Source organism: Passer montanus, unplaced genomic scaffold (assembly GCF_014805655.1).
Source record: "Passer montanus isolate IOZ18808 unplaced genomic scaffold, ASM1480565v1 scaffold13, whole genome shotgun sequence".
In the NCBI taxonomy this organism is placed as follows: domain Eukaryota; kingdom Metazoa; phylum Chordata; class Aves; order Passeriformes; family Passeridae; genus Passer; species Passer montanus.
Genome location: NW_024359832.1, coordinates 6,915,822 through 6,941,475, shown reverse-complemented (window position 1 = coordinate 6,941,475; position 25,654 = coordinate 6,915,822). Strand labels below are relative to the sequence as shown.

At 39.3% G+C, this 25,654-nt stretch overlaps 1 protein-coding gene across 3 annotated transcripts in view; it reads left to right on the top strand.

The window, feature by feature from the left end:
* Positions 1 to 517: 517 nt before the first annotated feature.
* The window catches only part of CUNH4orf19 (chromosome unknown C4orf19 homolog), a 40,929-nt gene continuing 15,792 nt past the window's right edge, over positions 518 to 25,654 (top strand). The window contains exons 1-4 of one of the 3 annotated variants that reach the window (XM_039699065.1): positions 518 to 780; positions 880 to 1,059; positions 11,764 to 11,840; positions 23,026 to 23,110. In XM_039699065.1, coding sequence (XP_039554999.1) covers positions 1,005 to 1,059; positions 11,764 to 11,840; positions 23,026 to 23,110 — 217 coding nt within the window. In that variant the 5' untranslated portion in view covers positions 518 to 780; positions 880 to 1,004. Of the gene's footprint in view, positions 781 to 869; positions 1,060 to 11,763; positions 11,841 to 23,025; positions 23,111 to 25,654 lie in introns of those variants that run through there. The other 2 variants (XM_039699066.1, XM_039699067.1) reach the window with 2 other exon arrangements.

Genomic DNA, 25,654 nt, shown 5'->3' with positions numbered 1-25,654 from the left:
AGCACCCTCCTTCCACAGGGAAGGCGAGGATGCAATCCCTGCAAGGCAGGGAGGCAGCTGTAAATCCGGCATTATTTAGAGTGAGAACAGCACGCCTACTTGATACGGCAGCCAAACTTCATTTAAGTGCTTCCATGAGGCTTAATACCACAAAAACAAAAAACAAAACAAAACCAAAAAAAATTAAAAAAAAACAACAACCACACCCTAAGGGATTTAGCTATCGAGAAGGCTTTGTTAGCCCTGCTTTGCACCCCCCAGCTGTGACCCAGGCAATCTTAGTGCCAGTTCTTTCCAGGAGGTTGTTTTACAGTTTCCAGGTACATCGACATATGGCAAAGATCACACATGACCCAGGTGCTTGCCTTGTACAGGGAAAACTCTCTCAGCTGGTTGCGGCAACAGGACATCTTTCATATCACTTCTGGAAACACCCCACTCAAATCCAAATGACTCCAGGAAAGTCGGCACCTTTCAAAGGTAAACGTGACACGATGCCAGCAAATACACCTCAGAGCTGAATTTCTCTTTAGAGAATCGCACAAAACAGTGGGGAATAAATGTCATTGCCAGGCAACATGCAACAGAGGAACTTTCTGCCAAATCCCTCCAGCACTGTTTGTGATATAGGGAGATTTAATTTAAAGAATATGCAAATGGCAGCGTGAATACACTGACAGGCTCGGGCTTTGTTGTGGTCGTTGTGACTGTCCCGGAGGAAAGGAATTACGTGGCACGTGTTCTTCCGCTTCTCCTTCTTTTAACCCTGGCCAGAAAACGGTGAGTTCTATCAGGTTTTTATCCAACTTGCAGGTAAAGGGTTACAGATTCTAGGAAGTATTAAATGCAAACTTTAAAGGATTTTATTTTCATCTACAGTCACATGATGCCTTAATACCCAATGACACTAACTACAGAGTCTCATTAAGAGGTCATGCAAACTCCCAAGCTAAACAAGGCATTCTTACATATTTAACATTCAAATGCAGAAGCCAAGCTAAGCCATGGAAGATTGTAATCAGGAAAAGCTACACTTCCTGATCCACACAAAAGCTACAGGTAGGAAAAATTCTTTTAAACTTTTAATATTGTGCTTTTAGAGAAACAGTTTACAGGGCATATTTTGTACTCTGTTTTCTGCTTTCAAAAAAGTCTAAGAACATTATACTGAAAATATCTGATCTCACTTGTTTCACCTGTTGTAGAGTCAGGATTGTTTTTACACTCAGAAATAGAGTAGGCTCAGTGAAAATCAAAGCAAACAAATTTTAAGCCAAACCTAATTAAAAAGCAATGTTTTTAGAGATCTCTTAGTTATTGAAATGGTGGAGTTGGAGTATGTGGGGTAAAAGAGGAGTTAATGTGTCTTTGATGTCTGAAATGAAAAGATTTAGAACTGTTCTAACTTCCTTATATCATGAATTGCACATTGTTTCCTTCACACCAATCCTACTGTATTTAACAGATTTGACTTCCTCAATGAACTTACATTATTTCTAAATTCTCCTCCTAGAATTTGGTACATTTAAAAATAAAATCTTACAAAAGCAAATGAAAGATAGATGGGGGGTACTACAGTGTTCCATAAAAGGAGAATAAAATAGCAAAATACAGAGTAAGAGGAAAGTCAGTTAAAACCAGTTTATTTTAAATTAAGAAGTTAAATTGCATTAAATCAAATCAGTTTTCACATGGCACGATAAAGTTTCACTGACAATTACTGGGTGTATTGCAGGAGTTAATTTTTTTTACTTGCAGTATAGGAGTTTTCCAGGCTACAGCATTAGCATTTTTATCACAAAGATCTTTTTCTCATGACAATTTTTGGTAAACTGTAATTGTTTTCAGACAGTGTTCTAATTACTCAGTTTTTAATACCTCCATAGGAATTTAAAGACTGCGTTCCAGATGGTTACACAATCCAAACTTACTAAAGATCTCTAGTGCATCATAGGATTGCCACATCCTGAGGATTCCCACTGCTTAAAAGCAGCAAGTGTTGTTTATTGTTTTCCTCCTACAATAGTTGGGTGTCGATTGCCAGTAATGTCATTTTTCTACAGTTCTATAAATTGTATAAAACACATCTCTTTTTATTGTTTCTACATAATCCTAGAAGATACTAAAAGAAGTAGAGAATAATAATACCTGCAGCAACTTGCTTCAGATAAGCTCTCAGCTTTCTTTGGGAAAAGAAAGGGAGTTGTCTTTACCAGTATTTAAAATAAATTTGAGTCCAAACAAGTTTACCAGTGGCACTTCAAAAAACTCTCATTCACTTTCAGGGTGCCCATCTTGAAACATAGTAGGTCTCATGTTGAGGAGGGCTAAAATGTAAGTACAGTCTAGATCAGCCTGAGCCATGAGTGTCTCTTTATCAAACTCTGTACCAAGGTCCTGACAGAGTAGCTCCCAACTGCACCGATGGGAGTGCAGCAATAAACCACTACACTTTAAAAGAACTGCTCAGAGCTTACTGTAACTGACTTCTGAGCCTATATTATTTACAAAAATCTATTTAGAAACTGTTGTAGATAAGGGGCTTATTTGCTAAGCTACATTTATATCTCAGGAGAGGAACACCACAGCCCCCAAATAAACAGGCAACCACAGGCTTTCACTGAGAAGGCATTGCACCCAAAACATGAAAAGCAGCCGGCCATGGCCAGTCTCTTCTAAGAAATGTTTGTACAAGTTGCATGTGTCATGGTAAACCAGCTTAGTAGCTCAGTAGTTACATTTGTTGAACATTAATTACAGAAAGTGTCTTTGTAGGGTGGAAGGTACAATGCACACTGAAGTTACTCTGTGACTGAAAAGACAGAGTGGCCATTGAATGAGAGAGAGCCTTCCTTAACTTCTTTCCTAAAGAAAAGAATACAAATCACTCCACTAGTTCAGATTTTTTTCATGCCCACAATTTTACTCTTAGTGCGGAAATTTGTACTGCTCTAATTATTACCCTTTATTCTTTTCTGATGAAACAAACAAATCTATTTTCTTGCTTTGTCACATCAATATAGATACAATGTAGTGTTGTTTCACAGGGAAGACAGACAAATCAAATACTTCCCTCTCATAACCAAAAGAAGAGAGATGTTCTTCTCTCTGAAAATGAGACAATTAGAAACCTAAGGGAGAATTTTTCCCTAGAATTTTGGGGAAAGCCAAGCAAATATACAAATCAAAACACTGTCTGAAGTTTAGAATAGTTTTCTCTTTACCCCAAAGCTGAGACAAGCATTGATCAAAAGGCAATCCAGATCTTCCAGTTTGCAGATCTCAGGGAACTTGTACCACATTTAAGGCTAGTACTGAAAATCAACCCGATGATTTTTGCACAGCTCTAGGTAGTTGGCAAGATAGGGCAAATCTTCAAGTGAAGGGATCATGAGTTCCTTCCTTGGAAAGCCTGCTTAAAAGTGGTTCACCGTGCAAGGCAAACACTTGTGAGTGCTTAGGCCCTTCTCTAACCACACTGTTGTTTGTACCTGACCTCAAGGAAACAAACTTGCTAGAAGTATTTGCTCTCAGACTTTGCTGAACGAAAGCTTAGGAAAGCCTTTCTTCCCATCTTTCAGGAAGGGATGGTCTTTTGCTGTGTTTGCACTGTATCCAGTTAAACATGGCCTCAGCATTGTCTACATCTTTCACTGATACTGCTTCACAAAGGACAGGGGAGGGGAAACACTCAACCCACTGAAATGTGATGAAATGTAGTCAGGCAATAAATATTTGTTTGGAACTTAAAATTTTTCCTTCAGACCCTGCCTTTCTGAGGATTATATATGATCACCTGTCAGCAGAGTATGCCCGTGCCTTCCACACAACAGTGATGGTGGGGAGGGCATGGCTAACCAGAGCAGGTGGCCAAACCCCACTGCTCCTTAACCAGGAGCACCCCATTTAGCGCCTGATCATGCTGGAGTCCAAATCCAGCATGATGTCAAAACTTCATGTCCAAGCAATGATGCATGAAAATTGTTGATTTTTGCTGACCTACAGAACAGGGCTGGCAAGCAGAATGTATTGCTAAGGAGAACAGGTACAAAACACAATGTAATTTTACTTAATGAAAGTTTGATATCAAAATGGACAAAATAATTGAGTTACTGTAGAAAAGTCAAAAGGGATTGCTGGAAAGGGGGGAAAAAAGGCAGCAATTTTCCTGTAAGTTCTCCTCTGGGTCACTTTCACTTAGACATATGGAGGAACTTTAAAATTTTATTAAGAACTGAATACATAGTGTGGAGACCAAACATTTAATCACTTACAGCAGGAGGCAGGGGGAAAAAAGGCCCAAGTTGTTTTTTGGGTTTTTTCTGTGTGACTTTTTTTCCTGTCTGCCATTTTTATACAAGTTTATTTAACTCCCTTTTTTTCACTTTTATCACAGATGTTTGCTGCAAAGGCACAGATGCTTTCCGGTTAGAAAAATATTTCTGGTTGAGTAGTTTATTATTAATTCACACAAGTTACTTTTCCATTTAGGATAGCAAGGAAGAGTAAGCCTTCTCCTTGGGGCTTACTCTTACCAGGTTGACCTGGCTCAACTTTGCATCACTTCTAGCTTTTTAATATCATTATGGGTTTTTATTAAAGAGTAGTTATTTGTATGAATTTGTGTAAACAAGGTCCAATGCCTTACTGTTGCAGGCAATCTGCTTTTCTGAAGGAGCTGAATAACAAGCAAAAGTGTACCCCATATCAAGAATAACACATACCCAATGACTAAAAACCCTTTCAGTATGAAGTCCACCCTAGCAACTCTTCTCACTGGTTCCAGTAAGAACAGTATCAAATCCTCACGCTGCCAGCAGAGGACAGGAGAAAAAAATAACCCAATACAAATGGGGCCAGTGCTACCCAGCACAGTGCTGCCAGCAGAAACAGCCTGGCATCAGCACAGGTTTGCCTGTGCTAGACAGAAGCTCTCCAGACCATAACAAAACATATTATTTCACATCTGCCCAATCTGCCATGCTCAGAGCAGGTGCTGGATATCAAGGCCCTTTTCCAGGCAGGTTAGCATTGCTGTGCTCTTATGATACACTCTGATGCAGAGCATCTGACAGCAGCCTTCAGGCAGGAGAAGCAGGGAGTGACCCAGATGAGCCATGTGGAGCCACATGTCCGCAGTCCTGGGGGCCCACCAGCCTGCAGGTCTGCTCCTCCCCTGACTACCTACCCTCCCCACCGAATTTATTGCAATGACTGTATCTGTAGACTGGACTATATTTCTTACACTCACTTCCCCCTTCAATGCACAGCTACTTTGAAACCCTGTTTTGTCAGCAGTAGATTTGGGAGTGCCCAGTTTTATCTACCTTATTAAGCACCTGAGCTTTGTGCAACTGCCTAGGATTCAGAAGCACCACTTATGCCCTGGCACAGCCACCCAGCAATTTCCTCCCCTCCATTCTGGGCTGTGTGCTCCTTCCCACAGCTGAGTTGGTGCAGAAATCCCCCCACCAGGACCCAGGCCCACTGTGCAGGGGCAGCTCCCACTCCTGGCACTGCAGCCCACAGCCAATCCAGGCTCCACTTGCCCAGCTAGTGAATCCACACTTTCCCATTACAGTACAGGCAGTTTATTACCTCCAAAAAAAGTGTTATCCACTCTTCCTCTCTTATGGCAAGCAAGTTTGATAGCAATTGCACTAACATGACTTTAACACTACACATTTCCCTGGAGCTACTCTTCTCAACTACTTCTGATCTACTCATAGTAAAAGAAGCCTGAGTTTCAGGCTAATTGATCCTTTTGAAGTCAGCAGTCTCGTTCACCTGCAGTTCAGTGGAAAACAAGCAGTTGGTGTCAGCTGTCAGGAACCTGAATCAAGCTTTGTTAAGGCCTCCTCTGTCTCTATTTCTGGTTTGGGTGTGGCATGGAAAAAACAATATTTACCATCTCAGTAGCTGTGCCCTTTGTGTATTTGTTTTTATACTCCGTTTCCCCATGTGAATTTAGCAGATGTTGCATGGCTTGGTATCAGCTGTGAAGTTTGTTGTCAGAGTACGTGCATGTCTCCACTGAACATTAGTAGTGAATAGGCAATGTCTGCACAGAAAAGATAATACAGATTCAGCTGCCAGGCGCCATTTCAGGGGCAAATGTAGATAAGGAGATAAACACCAAAAATACCATAAGATTTCATTTTCAATGTAAATGAAACAAAACCTACAGTCATTAGTCCTGAATGGAAGACTACCAGGGGCCCAAGAAGCTACCACCATATACCATGTCCAAGTTTTGTCTTTTAACATCTCTTTTTAAATTAAAATTACTTGGGAGTGTTTTCCATTGCTTTGGATGAATGCACACAGGTTACTAAAAGGCTAGTTTTTATTTACCAATATACTTTAAAAACTATGCTCAGTGCAATTATCCCATTAATCACCTTCTATAAAACATGTCCATTCACTTTTTGTTTATATAGAGTAAAAACATAGGGATTTGCTAGGGTTCAGATGATAAAAAACCTCAAAAACAATTTAAGAAAACAGAGGAAAGCCAAGGGCAAAAAGCTAGAGACAGCAGGGAAAGGTCAGCTTGCTGTTTTCACAGCCAATTACCAGCACCCGGTATCCATCAAACTACAGCCTCAGCTTTCTTTCATTTCCCTGCTATCCTTCCAAAATAAAGCTTTACAGTGGCACCACAGAAATGAGTGTGGCTGGACTTTCCTCCTGGAGAGTGAAACTATTTGTCCCAGATTTCCCATGTGGGGGAAAGCCAGGTTTGAGAAGCAAGGAGGTAAATCAGCCATCTCTGGGTAGGAGGCAGAACTTGAACCCAAGTCTCCCAAATGCCCTGAGAGCCAAATCTGCCTCTAGAGACTAACACTCTTTAAAAATCCAACGCAGTGACTTTCTTGTCACAGGGCAATATGTCAGACTGACCAATAAATAATGTTCCAACACAAGCAGCAGGTATTTGCTTTATGATGGTGTGACCTGGGACACCCCATTTATAGTCCCCGGAGAAAGGAGTTCTTCTGGGAATGTCAGCCTGGTGTTAGCATACAGCATCATGAACAACTCCACAGGCAAAACATACTCCAGCAAATTAGACCTGATGTTGCAATCTTCATTGATCATTTTGGTGAATATAGCCCATTCTTTTACATGGGATTAAAGGAAGAAAAAAAAAAATTACTAAGCTGTCTTGATGCCAAACTAAGTCTTTTAAGGCAATGAATCCTTTCCTACAGTTTTCAAGTATTGTTTTCCTGAGAGACTAAAAAAGATTGCAAATGCAATCAAGATCAGCAATTCAATAATACTACAGAAATGCAGCTGTATTTCACTGCTATCTCACTATTATCACATTTTAGCAACATTTGGACCTTTTTGATGCAGTGGTCCATACTTTGGATCTGCCTTGTTCTGAGAAACAGTTACTGTAATTATAACATAAGAGCTCTTTGCTCTTGTTCAAGAAATTGTTGTGTGCAATCATTCCCTTAGCCACCCATCATTACTCAATGTCTGTGAAGGAAATTGGTTTAAAATAACCAAATGGAAAAGTTCACCTGCACTCTAAAGAGCTCTAGATTAAATTAACTCTATGCTTTACGCTTTAATCTAAGTGATGTACACTTTAATCTAAGTGATGTATTTAAAAGCAAAGAAAAGCCCGTTGAATCAAAAAGAATTCATGTAAGAGAGAAAGTCATAAAAGGGCCTTTTTTAAAGTATTGTATCAGAGTTATTGCTTGAAAAATTTTGAGTGTGACTTATAATTTTTTTGAGTATTTTTCTGTTTTAAAGGTTTTTTATCCATTTTCACAGTCTTCTGTAACTATGCTTTTCTACTCCCTGCTGACCAATCTTTATGCCAAATCTTCAGGAACAACGAGGTTAAAAAAAGCATCCTGGTATTTTCCCCACACTTGTTATGTAAAAGCAGCTTTGTGTAGGAGAAGCATCTTGAGCAGTGAATCTGGGGAAAAAGACACACCCTACTCCACCACCATCACCCACCCACCCCCCCAAAAAAAAGGTGAAAGAAAAATAAATGCATAAGGTGTTTTAATATCTTTCAGGCTGTCTGATCTGAAAGAAGACAGAGAAAAAAATCTGATAAGGAAACTGAATTACATAGCTTATGCTGTTTTAGAAGAATTCCTAATTTTAGCACACATACTTGATTCTTCACAAAAATCCCCACAGGTGTCTAGGTCTAAGCAGTTCTAGATTACAGGCTGCAAGATTGTCTCAGAAATAACTGCCCAAGCCAGGCACACCCCAGCCTCACCATTCACTGAAACACCTGATCACAAACAATTGCTGCCCTTAACATGCCAGGCATTTATTGGAACTCTGGACCACCATTACCTGACATAATTAACAATATTATAATTTTGCTCACAGAATAAAGTAAATTTGTTCCCACAACATGTAAAATTCTTCTGATGAGAAAAGCATCTTCTCCAGGTGTCATAATGCAAGCCATATTACTTATCTAGATTTCATGTTATGATGCAATTAAAAAGCAACAAGAATAAGGAATAATGAAGAAAGTGATCAAATTATTTTTATTACTGTTTCCAAACAGGACAACTCAGTGAGGTTTGTTTTTTAAAATTAGCAAAATCAATTTTTTTCTTTCAAACCTGAATCTTTTGCACCAAGTATATTGTTCTCCAGGTTTTACTTTCACTTCTCAAAATCCATTATTCTGTATATGCCTTAGCCCACACATTGTGCCCTGTGCATAGCAGTCTGATTCTCTGACCTGCTAGGAGCTATGAATTTGGGCAGGCAGCCAAGCTGTTAATTCATCATCCTCTGTTTCAGTCTTGCCAGGAAAACACAGGTTTGAACAATGAATTTATAGCATGTGCTTTGTGGGTCATACCTACTCCTTTGTGTAGGACTCACTTCGGGTTAGCAGTGGCAAACCAAGGGTGTAACTCTGCAAACTCAAGCTACTTATAAACAGGTTTCAGTACCTTTTCCTTCTGTTTCCATTCCAGTTGGAAAATACAGTTATAACTTGAACCCTTACAGACACAGAAAATGCATTTTTTTCATCTATCCTCTACTCCACTATAAATTTTCTTTAAAATAGAGAAATCAACATTGTCTCTTTTCCCTGTGGGTTCTATTTGCCCCCCAATAAGTTAAATGTTCATATTTCCCCCAAATCTGTTGATTCTTTAGCTTGTTAAACTGCCACATATGTTAAACTTGCCTCTGTCAAACAATTATGATGTTTTTAAACCACTGATTCTTCTTATTTTCTGAAATTCTTTTCCATTCTCTATATCATTCTAGCTTGATGTAAAAAGGAGAAATGCGCAAAAAGAAAGGCCAGTACTTGAGATGAGCCCCAGGAGCATGGCTTATTGCCAGCCCGTGCTTTGCACTGCTGTAACAGCTGCATTAAATGAGTATTTGTTAGCATAAACTTAACCTGACTGAATTTCTCTAAAGTGCATTTAGGACAAATAATCCAGCAGTGGTATGCTCTGTGCTGCAGGGCTTGTATCATTCGCTAGCACGCCATGAGAGAGCCTGGATTTGTATGTTCTGCTCTTGACATGAAATAAAGTTAATCACAGACTGAGATTTCTTTGTTCAGTACAACAGACTTTTTTCTGGCCTGTACAGCTCTAGTTTACCTCACATTCCTGCAGCCTGCAATATTGCTCTGTCCACAGAACTCACTGTGCAGTGCTAACTTGGTTGAACAGCCTACCTAGAGACTGGCACTGAAAACTCTCTAACCCAAGGATTCAACCCCTTAGGAGCCTCCCATTTTCTAGATTTGACCTTCTGTTTCCCAACCTGTACAGGTCTACTGCTACCCTGCAGGATTTGTTCTTTATTCAGGTTGTTTTGGTGTTCCTCATCTCCATGGCATTCCCAGTAAGGAGCATAATATTCAAAGAGACATTAAAAAAAACCCTTCTGTGCTTCGTACAGAGTTTCCTGAGTAAGGCTCTGGAAAAGAAAGTTTCTTTTACAAGTTTTACATGAATAAATACACTACTGCCCAGGAAAAGTCATGCTCCTTCTCCCAGACAAGATGGAAAGGTTAATTCCATCAAGGCCTGCAGATACTGGAGTCCTTCATCCCCAAAACATCCTCTTCACACAGCTTTTGCAGCTCCTTTGACAGAAGGAAAATTAAGTTTAAATTGGCAAAGACCCTCTGCATTTATGCCAGGAAAATCCCACACAATTTGAAATTAATCAATAGCACAGAAACCCCCTCCCACCTACCACATGGAGCCCGGTCTCCAAAAATCTGCAGCCTCTCTCTAGGGTGGTATTTGAAATAAGCATGTTTGCAGAACTAGCTTCACCCTCCTCCCATGCCACCTTCCCACACAGAGAGATCTTTTGATACTTTCCTCCCAAGGGAAAAGTAACACACCTATGTGGAAAACAAAGGCTAGAAATGCCTGATTTGAGAAAATCTTCTTACTGAGCCAATTCACTTTTCTCCCACTGAGAAACAATATATTTTTAGTCCAGCAAAACACAACACAAATATGATTTAGCCTTCATGCCAATAAATCTTTTTGAAAGATCTGGTAAGAAAGGCTGGCCTGAAACAGAGCCTGAGCTCTACCCTGCTTTTTCCAGGCCCTTCCTTTACTTTCCAGGAGGCCTGAAGATTTCCTTAAGGAAGCAAGACAGCTATGGATTACCACAGAGCTTTCCATGAATGGCCTGTTGAAGTCCCCGAGTGAGACACCTGCAAGACTCCAAGGTGTTTGTTACTCACAGGGTACAATTACCCAGCTCCCACTATATTTTGGGGTTTTGTCCCCTCCCTTCCTGCAGAGTTTCCCCAAGCAAAGAGGCTCCAGGTGCCTTGTCTCTGAGCTGCCATCAGGGGTTTGCAGCATTTCCTTGTTTGTCTTACAGCAGCATCTACAAGCGCCACAAGGGATAAAGGCCTCACTGCTTTGGCTGTCCCAGACACACCTAATAACACACACCATGTTTAAACCACATTTAATTTATAGATTACCAGACTGTTCCAGACTGGATCCAACCTTCCTTACTTTAGGGAGAATAAGGAGAACAACGCAATCCCATCTTGCTTTTTGTTAAAGAATATATTATCCCTGAGAAATAAATGCTCTGGGTTTTAGTCCCTTTGGGTTTGGGAGGCACATAATTGCAGATACCTGAAATCCCATATCATGGGTGTCATCAGGAGAGTATTGCACAACCTGTGGTGACCACTGCCTCACGTGGCTTTGGCAGCAGTAGGTTTGTGTCTGCACTGGGCATGAGGTGGCTCAGTGCTCACCCAGAGCAGCAGGGACTCTCCAAAGTCAAGGAAACACCAGGTTTGTGAGCTTTAGGTTGCTTTGAATAATGCAGCTGTCAAGCTGCCTTGCTCAGACAGAAGGGATCTACCAGCAGCATGCTGCTGTCAAGCCCTGTAAGAGGACTTAAGACAACTAAACAGATTTTGCTAAGCAGTGTCTCATGCATTAAAAAACTAATATCCCATACAGCTAGGTAGGGAATTGCGAATGGTGCTGCCATGGAATGGCACTTGACTGCAGCTGGAGCTGGACCAGAGCTGTGTCCCATGGACTCCTCCTGCAGTGCACCCACATCTGGAACAACCGAGAGCACAGGCAGGCAGTGCCAGCAGGAAGCACTACCAGAGTGCTGGGAGTTAGTCAGGCCTGTTAATCACAAAGCTGTCCTCCCCAATCATTGCTCCACCCAAAACACATTGCTGATTGCCTTCATATTAATGTTTGCCACCTGTTTCCTTCTTCTTAGGCTTTGTCTATGGAATCATCATTTCTCAAGCTTCCACACTTCTTTCAAATTTGAAAAGCTTTCTACTATCTGAAAAGGTAATAAATGGAAAAAAAAAAAAAAAAACAAACCAAACAACAGATTTTTCAATATAGCTTGAACTAGCCAAGCTTTGTTCCTTTTGCACAGCATCACATGCAGAGTGTTCCTTTCTAAAGGTAACAATATTGAAGGGTTTTTCAATATAACTTGAACTAGCCAAGCTTTGTTCAAGCTTTGTTCCTTTTGCACACCATCACATGCAGAGTGTTCCTTTCTAAAGGTAACAATATTGAAGGGTTTTCTCTTTCTTGTCCCAATTCAGGCTTTAGCAGTGCTAGTGTTTCAGCACCATGTCACAAGTAGAGGTATTGCAGATAAAACCACAGGCTTGTTTTGCAAACTCCCATGTTGGTTCTTGGCTATTAAACACCACCTGAATAAGGAAGTGACTAACAAACACAACCTTTGTTACAGGTAGAAAGGAGGAAATCAGCAGAGAGCTGTCTCTCTGTCTCACCTCTGGGGAAAAGCACTCCTCCCTGCTGCCAGGGGCCACTGCAGTGCTGCACCCAGGGCCAGGGGTCACCTTAGAGACACCCTCAGCTCCAGCTGTCTTGGGGCAATGCAATGGTTTCTGCAGCTGTCAAGGCCTCTGACCACAGGCTCTCACCTTATGAACTCGGGTTAAACTCTAGCCACAGCAGACTGCTGTTGATTTCAGCACTTTTGTTAATTGTGAAACTTCAAATTCACTTTTTCCTGTTGAATTCCTAGAGCACAAGGAATAGGTGAGAAGAGGGCCAACTCTTAGCAGAGTTCAGTATCACAGAAATTAAATTGTGACAGGAAAATTCACAGCAAGTCACTCATAAGTCACTTTTGTAACATTTTGCTACAGAGAAAATAAAAACATACAGCTTGATACAGTTAAAGGATTTCAGGAGGTAATATGCCAGATAGCACTGTGTGAAAAGGCCTTCTTTCCTGTAAAGGACTAAAATATCGTATTCCTTCAGACCCCTTCCTCATCTCATGACAACAAGACATAGACCGAAACTTGATCAGATAGCAGAAGGGTTAGGAGAGCACTCACTACGTTTTTATGCAGATTTGTCTGTCCATCCTAGCTGAAATGAATTCTGATGTCTTTTTGACATGAACAAGACAGGACTTGATAGAATCAAGAAGCTCTCTGGGTCTCCATTAGTAACTCAACCATTTTCCTGTCTCTTCACCATCTCATCTTTCCAGCTGTGATCCAAACTAGGACAGCAGCCCAGTTCTTTGGATATCAGACTGGGAAGGAGCACAAAAACTAAGCCCTGATATTTTTTCCAGGGGCCCAAGAACCTCAAGGCTCTCTCAAATAGGTAAAGACCATCACAAGGATCATGCTATAAAGGGGAAATAGTATTTTCACAAGGAATTTTAAAAACAAACCACAGGAAAATTACATTTTCTCAACCAGAACAAAACTACATATTTGTGGCTTTTGTAAATCAGACTTACCTTTCCCTACCCATCCCTATTAACACATGCCATTTGAAAAAAATATATACATAATAAATGGGAATGCCTCTAGATGTTAAAATCTGAGAAGTGTATACAGTGAATCACCACAAGAAAAGACTTAGAATGCTGCAAGGGACAGCACAGACCCCTACAGGCTCCAGTCCCTGGTCCATACCAACATCCCTGTCAGTAGAACCTGAGAAAAAGTTTAAACAGCTAAGAGGAAAAAAAAGTTCTTACTGGAGGTATTCTTTATTCTTAGTCCCCATAAATCACTTAGGCCCTCAGTTAAATGTGATTTGTAAAAGACATACACTGCATCAGTATTTGCTTTGGGGTGCATAATTGAACTCCAGGATTTTAACTGATTTCAACATTAAAATATAGGTTTTGTCAAAGCTGAGGAAACATCCATTGAAAGGATGAAATCACATGACCAAAGGGCTGGTGTCAGTCATCTGTGACTGCATTGCAGAAAAAGAAAGTCTTCGTTAGACTTATCTATCCTCAGCAACCTCAAAATTTCAATAAAACTCATTCAAGATGTTATACATCTTGAAAAAAATCAAAATTTTGCATTTTTGAATTTAAAATCAAAAGAAGTATTGAGTAATAATAACAACTTTTCATTGTGTTGTCTGCTTAAAATCCCTGGACTACATACAAATCACACCAGTTAGTACTTAAAGCTACAACAGAGAAATAAATACCTGAATTTCAGACCTTCTTTACATATGAAGTGAACAAAGACTGCAAGCAGAGAGGATGTCTCTTACCATTTAGAACTATCCCTTTGGTTTCAATCCTGCATATGCATATTGCAAGTAAATACCAACACCTGCCAAGCAAGGCACTCTCACAGCAGCACACAGCAGGGCTCTCCTGGCACTGGAAATGTGACAACCCAGCCTGCATGAAATACCACAGTAGCATTGCTTCAGCTGCAAAACCACTGCCAAAGCACCTTGTGGAAAAACCAATGTGTACTGCTCACAATTCTAAAAAAAACAGGTGGGGTTGCACTGGCATAGTTAAACTGAAGCAATTCTGTATAAATGAATGATGTGCTGATTCAAATCTGGATTACTTATTAGGTTTTTTTTGCTTCACAGCAGCACCATTTCTATGGCTAAATTAGGCTTCAGGCTTAAACAGTTGCTTGGATTGCCAGTCTCACAGGATTAGTGATTTTAAATTAAGGAATGGGTTACAAGAAAAAGTAATTTCATGGTTTGAAAACAACTTTTATTTATTTCAAAGGCTTGGAACCCAGAACCATCATACCATAATATTATTCAAATGTTGATGTCATCAATGCATTTTAAATCAGCATTTAATTAGGTTAAAGAAAGAAAACAGAAGCTGAAAAAAGCCCAGTAAGGATTCTACTTCTAGATAAAGCTGCTTTAAATGCATAACCAATTCTGCTAACTGTGGGATGTGATGCACACGACTGAGTTTATAGGTGTTCAGTGAGAGTTTGTGCCACTTCATGTATCACTGCGAGCAGTCAGCACAAAGAGAATGATATAAATATACAAGAGTGGGCCTATAATCTCTACTCCTAATTTAAAAGCTATATTTGTCCTGGACTGCAACAATGCTTACTTTCCTTCTAAAAACTTTCATCTCCCCAAATCAAAAACGTCCTTTTTAAGTTTTTTTAGCTTAAATGAGCATACAGAGTAGGCAAGCTTTAGGGAACATTTCCTGTATTTAAACTCTGTCAATTAACAGTGCGGTACCTAAATCCCTTTCAAGCCATAACATGATTTTAAGAAAATTAAATTGTATCAGTGTGGAAATCTGTAGCAGAAAGAGAAGTAGTAGAAATTAGGTCAATCTAATTGAATTGCAGGAGCTTATCTGAAAAACACCTTTGCTACCCAGTTTGAAAAGGCATTAGAAACCACATTAGGGAACCGTTTGCATTTTGAAAATCTTCTTCATTATTGCCTGCTTCGCTGAATTGACTTTCAAAATCTTCATCTTTGCTACTCCTGCTTTGCTTAGAGGACTCGCTGCTGATGCCTCCTCCTGAGCTTTAATTTGTCTGGAGGATGAAAATAATGCCAACATTAAAGCTAGAAATTTCAAATGGATGAGGAGAATCTAGCTTCAGCAGAATTTTATGTGCCTTTTAGGCCCTTACGTGAACATTCAATTTTAACAAAAAACTCCTGTTTCTCACCCAGAAGAGGTGCCCCACTACAGTCTGGTCTCTGCACACACAGAAAGCAGAAGGAGAAAAGGGTAGAGCTATTGCCTGCTTTGGCAATGGGGTTTTCAGGCCTTTGGGTACAGATTTACACCTCCCACACCCGAGTTGGGGAGCTGCAGGAAAGGCAATAAGCATTGAGTAAGCCTCATGTTAACACTTCACCTCACTGACACCTGCTCCAGTCCTGGCTCTCCAGGACCAAGTGCTCCTGCTGCTCTGAGGCAGACACCAGAGAGTCATCAGCCCAACTCCCCTGTACTGCAAACCCCACCCCACAGATGTGACAGGAGTGTTCACACTGTGGGTGCAAATATTTCATAACAAATAGTAAACCAAATATACGTGTCATTTTTAGCAATTTACACAAATTACTGATGTAAGATAAGCTACTTAAATGTATGTCAGCTATAGAATAAGGGCCCATCCATTTGTTCCATTCTTCATCAGTGGAACAGTATCAGTATAATTCTTCATAATTCTGAAGCAAGACAAAACATGGTTCCACCCTCTCAAGAAAAACTCATTCATAAAAGGAGGATGCACTCTCCCAAAAGCAGGAGGAAGAAGCAACAGCCACTGCAGTTCACTCACCTTTCTAGAAGAATGTCCATTATTAAAAACTAAATTTGGAAGTGCAGGACTTTCCACACTCTAACTACAGGGAGTAGGATTATGTATATATATATGTGTGTATATATATATATGTATGTATATATATACATATTAGTGCAGGACTTTCCACACTCTAACTACGGCGAGTAGGATTATGTATATATGTATGTGTGTATATATATATGTATGTATGTATATATATACACATATGCATATAACAGCAATGATGAGGAGAGCCTGTTCCCAAGTCTGTGTTTCCTAGCATTAAGGATTCAAAATGTCATCTGAAGCACCTCTGTTTCACATTGGCTCATTCTTTAATTGTGTCAGTATAATAGTCACACAATTACAAATTATAATGGACAAGTCCCACTCTGAAATCTAAGCCCTAAAGGCTACATATGTTATCCAACTATATAACCAAATGCTAAGCACACTGGGATTCTTCCAACCACAAATTTAAGTAATTATGATTATTCCTAATGTTGCAACGGAAATATCATGTTCAACTAACTATAGCTCAGAACACTTTTCTACTACATATTTTGCCATTTTTCAAAGTCACCCAATTTTCATAGCCTTAAGCAAAAGGCTTCATCTAAATTTCTTACCTCTATTAGCACAATCTTTACTATTAAACCATTCGTGTAAGTTAGTTTTTGACTGACTCTAATCTTCTGACTGACAGAATTATAGGCATAATGTCTTTCCTCAAGGGATTTTCCTACTTACAGAATCAGCCTGCAAATTTCTCACTCTCTGAATTATAGCCCATGATTTAATGTCATCCATTACCACATCCTCAAAACCACGAGGGAGACCTATTTCTAGAGGTGGCTCCCCATGGCTCTTTGCCAACAAAAGTGCTTATGACAGTGAATTACACTCTTCAGAAACCTTACTAATTTTTGTAGCTAAATTAGACTTTGCTTTGTCACCACTGCCTGCAAAGAGTCAGAGATAGGGACATGCCTGGGTGTTCCTGTTGACAGAAACAGGCCCTAAGCCAGATACCTGCAACCCAGATTAAAGCTGGCAAGACTAGCTTTGATATATCATAGGGATATATTTGCATCAGGTAGCATGTGCCACATCAGACAGTTTTAAAGAAAAAGGCAGAGGAAAGAGGCATCTACAGCACGTACATCTCCCCTTCCCCTCCACCAGTAAATACATGATTTGTTGAAAAAACACACAACACAAGCTCCTCAGTAAGGGCAAGCAAAGAGAAGATTCACAGCAGGTCTACAGAAAGGGCCTGCAGGGAGCAGAGCATCAGGGAAACATGAGGTGAGGCTTACAACACAGCCTTGGCTCTGCCTAGCTCTAGGTCACCTCTTACTGCTTGGTGACACCACAGCACTACAGGCACTGATCCTCAGTGGTTTCCCCTACAGCACAAAGGCTGAAAACAAGCCATTCCCCCAGGGCATCCCCACAAAGCTCCTGGCAGATGTAGACACAGGTGAGATTGGCTCAGCTGGATGGAGCATGGTGCTAATACTGCGAGGGCTCTGGGTGCAATCCCTCTATGGGCCATTCACTTCAAAGTTGGACTCGATGAACCTTGTGATCCCTTTCAACTCAGAATATTCCATGATTCTGTGAACAGCTAAACTCAGGATATGATTGTGGATAAGGCCTTGCCTTTAATTTGTCAGAAGCTTCAGCAATCAGGTACTAAAACAATACAGAGCCAAGTTTAACACTCAAGTACAAGTGATTCACAGTCCAACTTCACCAAGTTTAAGGACCAAACAAGTTTCTTCCCCTTGAAGAAGGGCCCACTGCCATGGAGAAGACACAGTAGAACACACAGCAATGATGGCTAAAGAGCAGTAAATTACAGTTCATATTAATACATGCTGCAAATCTAGGTAAAAAGGAGTAGAAGAATTGCAGCCTCTTCTATATTCCCTATACTGAAAACAGCCTTATCCAGTAATACATATGGGATGATGATTTACTTTTCCAATCACCCCTACAAAAGAGCTCAGGGTGTGCAAAATGGCCTTTACACAAACTTGTGTTTGATGAAATCAAGATGATGAATTCTTTTTATGCTATAAAATGCTGTCAGATATAGCTGTAGTAATAACTTCAAAAAATATCAAAGTATTCAATTGACCATGCTATACATAGAAGAGAAAGGTAAAATATTTATTCTATGGTTAGATGAAAAAATGTTCTTTTGCAATAAATACAAAGACTAGTTGCTCGGTGCCTGGCATTCTTTGTGAATATTTCCTGGAATTACTGGTGTCAATGTCAAGCCAGTGCAGCTACAAATGTGTTTCAATATTTGAATGTAGAAAAGGAGAAGCATTTTTTAATTTAAATTTGTCTTGGATATTTTTGGCATGAATTTTTAAAAACCAAGGATTATGTTAGGATAAGAGCATCATAGGGAAAGGAAGAGAGATTTGAGGATTTTGCCAGATTGAATGCAGTGTCTTGCAAGATTGAATGCAGTGTCTTGCACTCCTAACACTTACTCCAAATCTTAACTTCCAGGTAAATATTCATATGCATTCACCACAAGTCTGGCAATGTTGTTATGAATTTTAGAGGTCCCAGATACGTCCTTTCCTAGAAGACTCTCTAAGCAACAATAAAAACAAGAAAATAGCAAGAACTGATACTTTTAGTACAACATCACATGGTTCCAGCAATCATAGAAGGGTTAATGCCATTCTGCACCTATATTTTTCAGAATGCTTTCTCTCTTGTAGGCTACGTGGGGCATAGGGCAAAAAAGCAACATTCAACCATTTTTCAGTACTTTCAAGCTATTTTTTAGTATTTGAATAAAGAACCATTATTTTCCAATTTACTTGGAGATTATCACCACATCTCAGACATCCACAATAACCAAAAGTCCCATCCATATAGAGGAGCTCAAATAATGTTCTGAATAACTCCCTGTTATTTAAAAAAGCCACATTTCTTAGTACACATTTTTCAGATCATCTAGATATCTAGACAATGAAATCCTACACTTTGCAGACTAAAGGGAAAGTGTCATCATTATGTTACATAACAACATAAATAAGGGGGAACATTCAGCCAGGTCAAAAAGGGCACTAGCCCAGGAGCAAAGAAAATTCCTCCTCCAGCATAACAAGTCTGGGCAATTGCCATCTATAAATATGTTACCAAAGGAAAGAGTATATGAGTTTTCATAGAAAAAACCTAAACACTCTCCAGCACCACAACAGTGAACATGACAAAATCAAGTTTAACTTTTTACAAGTTAAATGTTCTAGGAGAATGTAAATCTTCAGACACAAGGGACTTAAAACCATGATTGATGTGATGTAAATGTTATGTAATTCCAGCTCCCCATAATACCAAGGGTGTTTGCACTATTCCTTCTGAGGTACCTGGTGCTGACTACAGCACTGAACTAGAGTGTGATCCAGCCTCACAGTTTCTGTGCCTCTTTGATGCAGAATAAGGTAGAACTAAAAATACAATAAAAATCAAACAATGCAGATACATTCCTGGTGATCCATTGCAAAGACCGTTTTTTAAAGAAAGAGATTTTCAAGATTTCCCCCTTTTCTTTTTTTTAACCAGGGTGGCAGAATAAATCTACTTGGTACTTTTTTCACATTATAATTGAATTCCCAGTCATGGAAAACAGACAAATTCCCCCTTTCTGTTTTCCCCTGGAGTTCTCTGCAGCAGTCATTACTAATGTCTTTGTTAAGCAGAAGTCGGCTGGAACCAAGAAAACAGGAGCTAACCTGCACTGCTCTGATCTGGGTGTCCAAAGAACAAGGATTTGTCGCAGTCATTGCTTTGCCACCTGCCTGAGGCATTCAACTGTATCTAGCACAATGACACTGGAAATCATTCAGGAGTAAATACACAAAAACATTTGTATGTTTACAGCATCTGTGAAAGGTGTGGGTAGGGTGATTTCTCTACTGTGTGTTTCCAGAGCAAGTGAAACCCATTAATTAAATTCATGCTCTTGTCCTGCTTCAAAAGTAAAAACGGAGATGATTTATGGGCACTGACAGCTGCAGGAACTGGTTTTGCTCACTCCCTCTCATTAATTAATTTTGAAGCATCTGGAAAGGTCGATTTCTCAGATTCTAAACATTCAAAAGGCTGCACATCCTCAGTTTCTTCAAAGAAAGAAAAATGCCTATTTCACACAAAGAACTGTCTGTTGTGGTTTCTCAGTGCTGGCTGAATAGTGTCTACTGAAATTGTGTACCTCAACATCCCTGTGCCTGCCCAGGCAACTTGTAGGATAAAGCTCTAAGAGGTGCCAATCACAAAAAAACATTTCTTATCCAGTAATTAATTTGTCCTATCAACAAAAACTCTAAAATGAGAAAGTGGCACTTGTAGAACAGTGTAATCTACAAAACAAAGCATTTTCTCTAATAACAGACCCAGGGAAATAACCACAAACTCTCCCTTCTAGAGGGAATATCAATGTCTCTATATTGCACATAATGATATATGCAAAAATAAATACACAGCAATACACCAGTGTGTTTATTTCTTCTTTTAGGTTCTTTAAACAGGTGGCAGATTGCTAGCATTTGGGGCTGAAAGCTGGAGGTAAGCAATCAGAAGACATTTAACATACAAGATAGGAACAGGAAATTGTTACAGAAGTGGAAAATTTTGGGTACTGAACTTTCACCCTCAGCTCCTGCGAGATTTTTACTAATAAAGAACTATATAAACATAGACAGATTATATTGCATTACCTGCCCAGCAGAGCCATATGCTGCTTCTGTAGACATGGCCAAAAAGATCAAAGCTTCCCATGCATTAATGAGCTAAACCAGGGCATAGTACATTTCCTATCATGCTATAGACCTATATTGACCTATATTGACAGAGTGAAGGGCTGGGCCAGAGCTCTGGATCTGTCTTTCAATCAATTATTTTATGATTCTGTACACCACTTTGTAAAACATAAGGCAAATTTATTTTGTTGTGATTCATAGCCAGACAGCAGAAAGCTTGCCAGGAACAAGGATACTGCCATCTAAAGCAGCTCACCATCACTAGTTACCAGGAAGAAATAAAAAGTATCCAGCAAGGTCTATAAAAGTGGTGGAGCAAACAGAACATAAAACTCTTTCTGCCAGTGACCCAAAGGGGCCTCACTAACAGTTGACTGTGACTGAGAACCTCTTCCTAGGCATGAATGGGCACACGATACTGGGTTACAGAATCAGCAGACAACACCATCCCATGGTGCCTTAGCTAATAGAAATATAGTAATTCTCCAGAAAACTCTTGTACCACTGGCAAGACCACAGAGCTCTTTCATATAGCCTATTTTCAGCTGTGAATCAAGATCTTTCCTTTTGTCAGCTCTTTTTCCACTCAGGAAACAACCTGTGCCTTTTGAGTTACTGATGAGGCGCTTCAGGAATCAAGGAGATCTGTCAGATTTCAAAGAACTCTTAAACAGTGTTCATTAAATGCTAACTGGTGCATAGCATCTTACTTGCTTACATTCTTCTTGTTGTTGGTGACAACTTTGATATTTACAAGGAGCAATGTGATGACAGAATTCAAGAGCTGACATACTGATATATAAAAAAAAATAAATTCAAGAAAGTTTGACAAAATAACCTCAACATGATTATAATTCATAAGTACTTTTTGTAAAGAAAACTGACTATTCACTTCTCTTCCTCAATTCCTTCAGTGAACCATGACCCAAGACAACTATAGTTACCTACATTTTTTTATTCTCATCCCTATAAAGTCTAAGGGAGAAGTGTGCAGTTTAACAGTTGGAAGATTATTTCTTCACTCCAAGCACTCATAGAAACAATTCAGGATTTTCAAATTCAGCTTTGATTTCACAAAACTGTTCCTTTTCCTAAACTTGGAACAGAATCTTAAAGGCTTTGAATCCACTCCTAGCCAGGTTTATCAGAGTTTTACCATCAAACTGCAGTGAGAGGACATTAATACAACCATATGTAAACAATCCATGTGTAAACACATGGGCACAATCACAAAGAATGCATGGAAATTAGAGGTCTGTTCCACTGAAAATTAAATTGCAATGAAGAATTGAACTTATCAAAAAGAACTCCCAGAAAAGTTATTGAACAACAGACTTTGCAGCAGAGAAAATATTTGAATGGTACAAAAAGCACAAGCGCCAAGGTTGTTAGAGAAGGGGAGGAAACTATGAAGGAAATGCAAACCTCAGGACATTAGAATTAAATGGGTAATTAAAATCACTATTGATAGCTAAGCATTTGGTGAAACTCTAGAGGACATCATGGAATTCTAACACTTTTTATCGACAAAGGAAAACACCCAGTGTCTACAACCAAGTGATCTTCAGCTCAGCTTGGAAGACCAAGTTATGATTTCCAGAAAGAAAGAGTTAAGCCCTGTATTGTTTGATAAACCATGTTAGTTCTCTTTGATCCTTTAGGTGAGGGAAACTTTTCTTAAGAAAATTGCTCATCAACTTCACACACTATGCAAAGAGAGGCTCTGTGTGGTGCTTGAAAGCTTCACGGTGGGAGCCCCTAATGGAGCACAACCATAGGTGGATCAGAGTGACAACTGTCCAGCCTGCTCAGAGAATGCAGCACCCCATGCACCTTTCCCGTGCAGGACAAACAGAACTTTTAAAACCAAAAGCCTAGGAAGAGATTCAAGAGCAGCACAAGAAGGTTCTCAAATAACTGTGTCAAAAAGGTCAATTTTGTTCAGCACGAAACACACCCAGGATCTGAAGCATACCTATGGTCTATGTCAAAGCAGGTTTAGATAATTTCATTTTCATTTTGGTCTTATGACTTTGAGATAGCATGTTTTCAGCAACTGAATGAAGTGGAAAATGCTAATAATGAGCTTCTGAGAGCCTAAAGATTTTGTTTAAATTCCAGGTTATTTTGGAATGTGAAAGCTACTTGCTGCTGATCCATGACAACCATGTAGACACTCTTCACTTTAACAGCCTACACCAGCATGGTAAGCCATATTCCAAAGGCTGAGTCTCACGGTGATTGTGTTGTGCAATAAGATGGAGTGACTAGATGTGTAAGGCTTCATGTTTCTGGCTCAAAGAGAGTAGTATAAAAACTATTAAACAATATAAGCAAGAAGCAAGCAGTATATGGCAACATACCTTGATTTATGAACACTGTTTTACACACCAGACAAGTATTAAGTTTCCCAGAATATCTCAGAAAGGATGTTGCTAAGCAAAGATGATGGTAAAAAGAATACTTAATTAAGATGTCTGAATGCAATTTATAGGGCTAACAGCCATGCTCCAAACTATCACCATCAAGCAGAAAAGGAAAAATGTCCAAATACAATGAAAAAAAAGATACTTCAAACTCAAGTTTAAGAATAAATATAGAACATTTTGTCTACTTTTGGGTAAAAAGCCAATTGTACACACATCAGACAGAAGTTGACAATCAAACCAGTTATCATTGGACATGATATAAGAAGTGTGCTGACAACTTACCAGCAGCTGTAACTCCCGGCAGCTCTCCTTTTTGGCATTTTCATTTTACATTTCTACAGAATTATAGGAATTTCCTACAGGATTCAAAATAAACAAACAAAACCCAGTAATAAAGGAAAATCCTATGGCTAACCTACTACTTCAGAATTTGTTAAACAGACAAAAGGAATTTACAGCAGTTAAGAATGCACTTGAAAGTTTAGTTAAACAAGCTACCTGCATCCTTTCATAACTGGACCATGGATTTTATTTTTCATTTATTTTCACTGTATGCATAAATGTTTAGGCCATGGCTTACACAAAACAAATAAGGACATCAAGACAGAATTATACTGCAGGTAAGATTGTTAGAGACCTGAAAAAAAATTAAAAGGAGGAATCTTGTAAACAATTAACTAATAATGATACCTATATTTAAAAATAAACTAGAATGCAAAAAGGACATAAAATGACCACAGTAAAAGGTTGCATAAAAACAGGAACACACCATGACTCATTCTTCATAAACTTTATTATTCACTTCACATAAAGAACTGATCACACCTTTAACAGATGCACAAAAAGATTCAACCCTTTGCAACAGTATAGTAAGACTGAATAGGGCTATAAATCTTCAAAGTGCAGCACAAACATAAGCTCTGAGAAGTAAATGGTGACATACAGGACAGCTTAAGTGACTTGCTCTAAGGGCACAGAGCAACGCAGTGAACCGAGGCTGAATGAATCCCAGATTCTCCTTAGTAACGAGTCACATCAGATACCCAGGCCACTTAAATTTGCATTTAGGCTTCAATCATATTTCAGGCTTTTAATAGAAAGTCTTCTAAATGTCACTCGTGGGTCAGACACTATGCAATGTTGTCCTCTTGAATTTGTAGGCAAACAGCAACCATGAAACTACATACACAGCCAGGGGTATTTCCAAACCTGGAAGCTAGATAGTGACATTTTATATAAACCTGTCAGTTTACCCATAAATTATGAAAACTATAACTGCAAAGAATATGTATACAATGACAGTATAGCAAAAAGAGCAGCAGCAGCAATGAGAATGTTGCTTTGGTAGTGTCCTTGTTGCCTTGTACTTTCCCTCCCCAGCCCCATTGCCTATGGGTGCTGAATTCAGGAATGAACTACCCTGGCTTAGATCCTAGGAGTGTTCTGCTAAAAGGGATCTCAAGGACAACAAAAACTTCACTCTCTTACAAGAAAAGCATTGCAGGTTTCAAGAATGGTGCAAGCATAACTCTGTGTGGATTTGTTGTTTGTAATATAAGCTACGCTGAGATTTTTCAAGTCATCACACATGCAGAGAGATGCTGAGAATGAAAGAAAGCACATGGCCCAATTTCTAAAACCCACAACAAAATACATTACCCATTTCACAGAAATGAGCTCAACTTGGTGATTCATGGTCATTATAGGCTTGCATGCAGGCACAAATCCTCATGGGCTCACATTTCTCTCACTCTAAGAAATACTGAAAATATTTGTATTTTTAAAAGGAGGAAAAGCATCTGCATTGCAGTATTGTTATACTCTAATTGCACAATTATCCCATTAATTTATTTATCTCTTTAGAAATTCTTAATACAAAACACTTTGCTGAGCTTTCCATTTAGCTGGAGCACATCTGAAAGAACAGCAGCTTTACCAATATCTAGATACTGCAATGCCAGAGGCATTTCTTAAGTTTCAAAGTTTGTGAAAATCTGAAGGGTGAAATTCTGACAAGCACATATGAAGTTTTAATGGATACTGTAAATATCCTGGCTCCCAGAAAGAAAAAGAAAAAATAAAACACATAGGAAAGAAAGTCCCATAATACTGCATATTTGAAAGTTTTCTAATTTTACTGTTGTTGTTTAAACACTTCACATGAGTCCTAATCCACTGTAGCAAAGCTTATGCTCACTTTAAGCAGGTTAGCATTCCAGTTCAGCTCAAGGGGATGAGCATACTACTCAAGTGATTTATTTGATCACTGTCTAAATTTAAAATTCACAATGGTACCAAGAGGAGGTTGTTCTATTTCCACA